Here is a 7,742-nt window from a genome sequence, read left to right as displayed (position 1 = left end):
AGGTGCGGGGAGCGGGATTTATTCTCAGCAGCCCCTTCGCGCGGGGACGGCAGCGCCCCGCGGCCGCGGAGCCGACCCCCGGCGGGCAGGAGCCGGCCCCGGGGCGGGCAGGCGCCGCTCCGCGCCCCGGCAGCCTCCACACCTCCGCGCACCCGCCCGCGCCGTTTGGGGGGGGGGGGGGGTAACGGGACACAAGGGACGCCCCTCGGGCGGCCGCGACCCCCGCGGGTCTCCAGCCCCCGCGGCGCGGGCCCGGGCGCGGTCCGCCGCGCGCCTCCCGGCTTGCGCGGGCGCGGCCGGCTCCGCGGGCGCGGCGGCCGGGGCTCGCGCTGCCTCCCGCTACTGCGGCGAGGGCTCCGGCGTCTGTGGCGTGGGGCTGCGCGGGTGCGCGCCCGGGGGCGGGGGGGAGGGGTTGGTGCGCGCCGGTGCGCGCCCGTGCGTGCGTGCACCTAGAGCAGATAATTGGAGAGGGTTTCCAGAAGGTGGAAAATGTCACCTGATTCACAGTGAACTTTTTAAATCTCCCCACCCCCGAGCAGACACACACACACACATTAGGAGACCGCCCACCGCAGACAGCTAGGACCCCCGTATAGATTTAAAGAGAGACTGCATTCAGAGCCTGACGTTCATTCAATAGAGCGATCATAAGCAGGCTGGCTAGTGCTCGCTCCCTCTCCCTACTCCCCCTCGCGCTGTTTCTGTCTCTCTCTCACTCCCTGCTACACTGAGGATGTTAAATCAGAGAATCCACCCGGGCATGCTCTTACTCCTGATGTTTCTGTGCCACTTCATGGAAGATCACACAGTGCAGGGTAAGACCAGATTGTTTATTCGCAGATATGTTTCTTTATTATTACTATTGTTTTCTGTCTTTCGGGCACGGGTTAGTTTGCTTGCGGTGTTCAACGCCTCTCTCCAAGGTCCAACAGGACAGAAGTTAACTGTGGGCATATGGGATTGCTTTGTACCGAGGTGCAGAGGTGTCATTTAGATCCCTTTTTGGTCGGACCTTCGCGCTGCTCGGCATAGGCACAGAGGACAGATGAGGATGTTTCTTGGTATTTATTGTTATTATGCAGCATGAATGAAGAGCAGCATCGCGAGGGAACTTTCCCAGTCTCGGCTCCCGAATGAGTGCTCAAAGTTTGTTGGTAATTTAGCTCAGATTTTTATCTCGCCTGCCTGACGGAACGAGAGGTGGTGATGGGGAGCCGCACGATTACAGCTGACATTTTTAGAAGCCAATAAGTGGTCATTTTCCGGACATTCCTTTAATATTGGGATTTCCTCCACCACCCCTTTTTTTGTGTGTGTGTGAATAAATATTAGTGTTGTAAATTCTCCTACACTGAAGAGTATGCTTAAATAAGTTGTGGGTTGTTGGTTTTTTGTTTTTTTTTTTCCATGCGAACAAAACAAACACGAACCTGATATTGACAACTCTTAAGAGCCCTCTTTCGACACAAGGGAACATGGATTTTTAGTTTGGGGGCTTTTTTCCCTTATCTTGACCGTGTTACAACCACAGCCTGGATGTCTTACCATTGCTTGTTTTATAATTTTTTTCCCTTTTTTTTCCCCCCTTTTCTCCCCCACTACCGAGCTAGAGCATAAATTAATCTAATGTAGACAACTGCAAGACGCAAAACTTTTTTTTTTTTCTTTTTGTTTAAGGGCGTTGTTTGTTCAATGATTTTTAGCGGGGGAGTGGGGGGAAAGGAGGAGGGAGGCTTCCCCTGCGCCCAGCGACATCTCGGCTGGCCGATCCTGAACCCACGCTGCGGTACATTCCCATCGGAGTAAGGAGGCAGGATCGAGCCCTGGCTGGATTAGCACCAGAATCAATTGGTATTGAGTTGCTGGGGAAGTCACATTGGTTATTCACGAGAGACTCATCCCAACCAAAACTCTCCAGCTAAAAAAGGGGGAGTTGCTTGGACTAATGTTCTTGGCTTGACTCCACAAATAACAGGGATACTAGTAAAAAAAGGGCAAAAAAAACCCCCAACAAAACCCACTCTATCCGGTTTAAGGACAGTGTACTTTCCTCTGAAATGCTTGCGGGAGAGGTAGCACCTATAACTTTTCCAGCTTGATCGATTTTTAAAACTCTGTAGGGACCTCCTACTCTATATGCCCTTGTATTTTATATACTCCGCTCACTTTTTTGGAGCTCTGCAGACTTATGTCAGTGAAGGAAACACATTTGTTAATAGAAGCAGCAAAATGGGGAGATTTCGAAAGACTTCGCTAACAGCAAATGTTCTCAATTCGTGCAGATTGCAAAATGGGCTGGGACTGAAACTGTGCGGCACTAAAACAATGCTGCCGTGCAGCCGCGGTGAGGAGGAGAGGGCAGGGGGAGGAGGAAGGAATTTGCAAGCGCGATTTTCTTTTTATTCCCTTTTAAATGCACATCCTTTTCAAGCCTCTGTCACGTGCCGGCAGTGCTCCTTCTGCTCTACATATGGAATAAATACCTCCGAAAACTGCCTCGTCCTGTTTTAATCGGGTCTTTTCTTTCTTTCTAGGTTTTGGTGGTTTTGTGGTTTTTTTTTTTGGGGGGGGGGTGTTCTTTTGTGGATTTTTTGTTGTTGTTTGGGGGGTTCTGTTGGGGGTTCTTTTTTGTTTGGGTTTTTTTTGTGTGTTTTTTTTTTTAACCGCTCTCCCAAATGGGCCGGAGTAGCTGCGGGTTATGAAATGGGACAAATAAAAGTAAACAGTCTAGTAAAAGTCATTGCAAGGCGCACGTGTTGTGTCTGGGTCACTGGTGACTGCCACTGATCCGGCTGCGTGTCTCCCCCCGCCCCCCCCCCCCCCCCCCCCCCGCAGCTGGGAACTGCTGGCTCCGGCAGGCGCGGAACGGCCGCTGCCAGGTCCTCTACAAAACCGACCTCAGCAAGGAGGAGTGCTGCAAGACCGGCCGCCTGACCACTTCGTGGACGGAAGAGGACGTCAACGACAACACGCTTTTTAAGTGGATGATTTTTAATGGGGGAGCCCCAAACTGCATCCCGTGCAAAGGTGAGCGGGGTGCTGGCGAGCCGCTCCTTGCTGAGGAGCGGTTCGGGCAGGGACTGGGCAGGGGGAGGAGGAGCAGGGAAGGAGTTGGAGGGGGGCGGCTCGGTCCCCCTGCTTCTGTCCTCGGTGGGGCTTTGGGGGGCGTCTCGTAGCAGCCCCGGGATCAGTGAGGGGACCCCCATTTCTGCTCGGCCGCCGTGCACATCGCGGGGAGGAGGGGAGCGACCTCCTCTCCCCCCTGCCTGCACTGGCGGGGGGGGGGGGGGATTTCCCTCGAGTGGAGTGGTGTTTCCCGGAGGGGGGGGGGGGGGGGGGGAGGTGTTTTCTCTCTGTGCTCTGGGGTCACGGTGTCTTCTTTTCTTTAAGCAGTTTTGACACCAGGTCCGTTCTGCACACTCAGTACTAAAGTGGTGCCTCTTTCCTTCCACCAGAAACGTGCGAGAACGTGGACTGTGGACCCGGGAAGAAATGTAAAATGAACAAGAAGAACAAACCTCGGTGTGTTTGTGCTCCGGATTGCTCTAATATCACTTGGAAGGGCCCCGTGTGTGGCTTAGATGGGAAAACCTACAGGAACGAGTGTGCCCTTCTCAAAGCCAGATGTAAAGAACAGCCCGAACTTGAAGTCCAGTATCAGGGCAAATGCAAAAGTAGGTTTGCAAATCTAATCCGATCTCCCTCAAATGCCAAAGGGTGTGTGTCTGAGTGTAGGGAGGAGTAGCTGTTGGACATACTTCCCCACAGGAACCACCACAGTGATGTTCCAAATGCTGGGAGACAGTAACTAAACCACACTCAACAGGCAAGGACATAGCTGGATTGAGAGTTCCCCACAGTCTAGCAGCATTTGTGTCCCACCAGCTACCCTGAGATGGGAAGGTTTCCTCCAGCGGCCCTTAAATGAGGAAAGCTGCTGAAGGCTTTTGTCTGATCGTTTGTTTCATTGTGTCACCCAGTCACTCCTCGCTGGGGCTCTGGGATCTCCTATTAATCACTGTGTGTTTCCGTCTTTATTTCAGAGACCTGTAGGGATGTTTTATGCCCAGGCAGCTCCACATGTGTAGTTGACCAAACTAATAACGCCTACTGTGTGACATGTAATCGAATTTGCCCAGAGCCTACCTCCCCTGAACAGTATCTCTGCGGGAATGACGGCATAACTTACGCCAGTGCCTGCCACCTGAGGAAAGCTACCTGCCTACTGGGCAGATCCATTGGATTAGCCTATGAAGGAAAATGCATCAGTAGGTATCGCGGTCGGAGGGTAAGGGGGGGGGGAGCTTCCTCGATCAGCTGTTTCAGAGCATCATGTGTGCAATTAGGTGGATGTAGTTAGCACTGGAGAGGAGGAGAGACTTCTAGCAGCCTGGGTTAGTGCTCCCCACTGGGAGAATGAGAGCCAGGGTGAGCTTTGCCCCGGAAAAGATTGCAGAAGGGATGAGGGAGTAGAGAGCCTGACCCTGCTTCTCTTGCTGTCACTGTGGGTGCTGACATTAGTATCCAAGAGAGAAATACCCGCCATTAAATAGATGATGACATGGTTACGGTGTAACAAGGTCTCAAAATTCAGTGGATCTGGATTCCTGGAAACAATCGTCTTGAAGTGGTCTTGGCAAAGCTTGCGTTAACTTAATTGGAAACATCTGATCACTTTTTCCTCCTTAGAAATATTGCAGAGTTTGGAGACAGTTGGTGGGTGAAGATAGGAAAATAATCTCTGTGCATCCTGACATTTTGTATTGTGATTTCCAGAAAGGACTGATAGTGAAGCGTGTTGCGAGGAAGCACCTTCAGGGCAGCCTCTGCTCCCCAAAACTGCTGGGGGAATTCGTGGGAGTCTCAGGCTGCTTTTAGTTGGCATAGGTTGAGGTGAATTCCCTTTCCAATCTTGTAGACAACTATTCTGTGTGGGTTAGTTTAAAAATAATTGATTTAGAAATGCTGAATGTGTTGACAAATTCTGCACTTACTGATAATTTGGGGAGCTGAATTTCCACTGACATCAAATGGAGCAGGAAAGTCATGTACAATAGGCAAATGTAATTCTGTATTCCCAGGGCCAAGCTCTGTTGGCACAGCTGTCTTTCCTCCCCCACACATAGACAGGCAATGGTGTCCAAGGGACTACTTGCTTGAGCAAAATCAGCAAGTATCATCACATCTACTGCATCTGAGCTCTGTCTATTCACAGTTCACAAGGGAAAGGGAGTTTGGGGTTGTTTGTTGTTGCTTTTCTTTTTTCTCTGTCTTTTCACTTACCTCTAGTATCCTGTATATATTTTTAGAAGCCAAATCCTGTGAAGACATTCAGTGCAGTGCTGGGAAGAAATGCTTGTGGGATTTTAAGGTTGGCAGAGGTCGGTGCGCCCTCTGCGATGAGGTATGCCCTGAAAGCAAGTCAGACGAGGCAGTCTGTGCCAGCGATAACACGACTTACCCAAGCGAGTGCGCCATGAAAGAGGCAGCCTGCTCCATGGGTGTGCTTCTAGAAGTAAAGCACTCTGGATCTTGCAACTGTAAGTGAGATTTTTAACTCTGCAGACACTTAAAGCTTCTGAAGGCAATCCCTAGGTAATGAAGACTTACACCTTTAAATGTAAGAAGCTTGATTTAGAGATTCGAGATACGGTACAGTTGCCATATAAGTATGTATCTATCATGCACACGCTTTGGTTACTGATAAAATGCAGTAATCTCCAACAACCAGTTGGCCTTCAAGTTGGGGTTTTGGGGCTATTCTGAGAACAAGTCATTCTGTTAGAAAGGGGCTGCCCTAGGAGTGTAATTCTAGTGATTTTTTCTTACTTTGTCTGCTCTCGTGTGCTTCGCTGATTGCTTTATTAACATCTGGATAAACTCTTAACTCAGTCCAAAAGAACAAGCTTAATGGTAGCACATGGGCATCTGGTTTAGCGCAGTTGCCTCTACTAACTCTGAATGAAGGACACAAAGCAGTTAAACCTAGAACACAAGAGCGCTTTTTATTTGATTTCAGGAATCTGCCAATAAAACCTGAGCCATTGATTCTTCAGAACTTTCTGCAGTTATGACTTCATAGATTATGTATAAAAAACCTTATTGCATAACAGCAGATGCCAAAGAGCATCTCACTACAAGTCGCATAAAATGCAACGCTGTATTATGGCTGTTCAGAGGGCTTTGAAAACATGCACTGAGCTGCTTCTGCGCTGTTGTTGTCCTTATTTAAACAACAGCTCCCCTGTATTCCCCCATCTAGCCATTAATGAAGACCCAGAGGATGAAGAGGAAGATGAAGACCAGGACTACACCTTTCCTATATCTTCCATTCTAGAGTGGTAAAACCTCCATCACTATTGGAACAGCCATTGGGCACGAAATCAATGTCCATACTGTAAATAAGTGTATGCTTATTTATTTTGGGGAGAAAAAGTATACATATAGTTGAGTCTCGTAGACATTTATTTATACTGTGTCATGTTTTATAATTTATACATAAAATGTCTGGTTGACTGTACACCTTGTTTTTTGAAGAAATTTATTCGTTACGGGAAGAGCAGTGTTATTTATTGTGAGGTCTCTTGCTTGTAAAGTAAAGCTTTTCTTTTTTCTTGTAAACTATAAAAGTCCATTCCTTAGAGCTTACCCACATGATCTCATCTCTTCGTTTCACTGATGTTAACTCTTTTCCACTTTAACAAACTTGCATGTTGGTTTCTGTTATGTTTATTTATTGGATTTTCTTCTTGCTGGTTCTGTACATAAAAGATCCCTAGGGTTTTTGTTTACAAGGAATCTTGACTGACCAAAAGGTGTTGTAACTGACTTAAGTATACTTCCAGCGTACAGTGAGGCGATCTTTAAGGAAACTTCTTCCACTTCACTTCTCTCTGCTTCTGATCACATCATGTACTGAAGTGATCTCAGTGTGCTGAGCGTGTATACTGTACTATATGAATTCCGGACCCAAAGAAATCGGATTATGAAGGTTGTTAATAGCTACAGGGCTAACTGTAATAAGAATAAAGGTTTTATTTTATTTTTATTGTTTTATTTTTTGTAACATGCATAAGTGTTTTATCAGGTGTTTCCTTTAAGATGGTCTTGCCGTACCACTTTCAAAGTTTTCTTTTTCTAATCAGTGTGTCACTAAAAGTTATATCAAAGCTTTATCAGTTCAAGTTTCTTGCTTTTCATAATACTTTTTTTCTGATGCAATTTTATATTTTCAAACATGGCGAGTTAAATATAAATTCATTTAAATATATAGTTTTGTACTTTTCTACCATGTAAATGTGCAATGTATATAAAAGTTATAATGTGTATTTGTAAATAAATGATGAGTGAAAAAAATAAAAAATGGAATTTTCCCTAGAGGCAGTCCTCAGTTTTTGGCTCTAAACGGTTCTGGGTTCTGGCCTTCTGGTGCAGAGAAGACATACTGGTGGTTAGGGAGATGGAGGCTTGTGCATGGCATAGCAGCAAAACACACTGGTTCAGGCCAAAGCTTTCAGCTGACATTGGTTCAAGAAACCCTTTTTTCAGACACGAGCAATGTCTCCAGTTCATTGGTATTAATTAATTTTAAATCCCAGTACAGTGATAGAGATTTCAGCGTTTTTGTTTCTCTCTCCATCCTCTAAATGAAAAGTCTGTCATTTCTTGGACACCTTTAACTTCCATATTTCTAGGAGGTTTTGAATCCGCATTTGAACTTTTGCTAAGCTTCAGATCCTTAT

General features: G+C 47.3%; 1 protein-coding gene across 2 annotated transcripts; it reads left to right on the top strand.

Annotated features, from left to right (window-relative positions):
• Positions 1-434: 434 nt before the first annotated feature.
• On the top strand, positions 435-7,377 carry FST (follistatin). Of its 2 annotated transcripts, none has more exons than XM_030005667.2 (6): positions 435-815; positions 2,836-3,027; positions 3,456-3,674; positions 4,044-4,268; positions 5,310-5,540; positions 6,020-6,331. In XM_030005667.2, coding segments are annotated over exons 1-6 (951 nt in total). In that variant the 5' UTR covers positions 435-733; the 3' UTR covers positions 6,022-6,331. The 2 variants fall into 2 exon arrangements, with proteins under 2 accessions (XP_029861527.1, XP_029861525.1); XM_030005665.2 differs by having other exon boundaries at positions 438-815; positions 6,263-7,377.
• Positions 7,378-7,742: the final 365 nt, after the last annotated feature.

The sequence above is a fragment of the Aquila chrysaetos genome, chromosome Z (genome assembly GCF_900496995.4).
Source record: "Aquila chrysaetos chrysaetos chromosome Z, bAquChr1.4, whole genome shotgun sequence".
Lineage (NCBI taxonomy): Eukaryota > Metazoa > Chordata > Aves > Accipitriformes > Accipitridae > Aquila > Aquila chrysaetos.
Note: the sequence above shows the minus strand (reverse complement) of the source record. Positions and strands in the feature narration are given on the sequence as shown.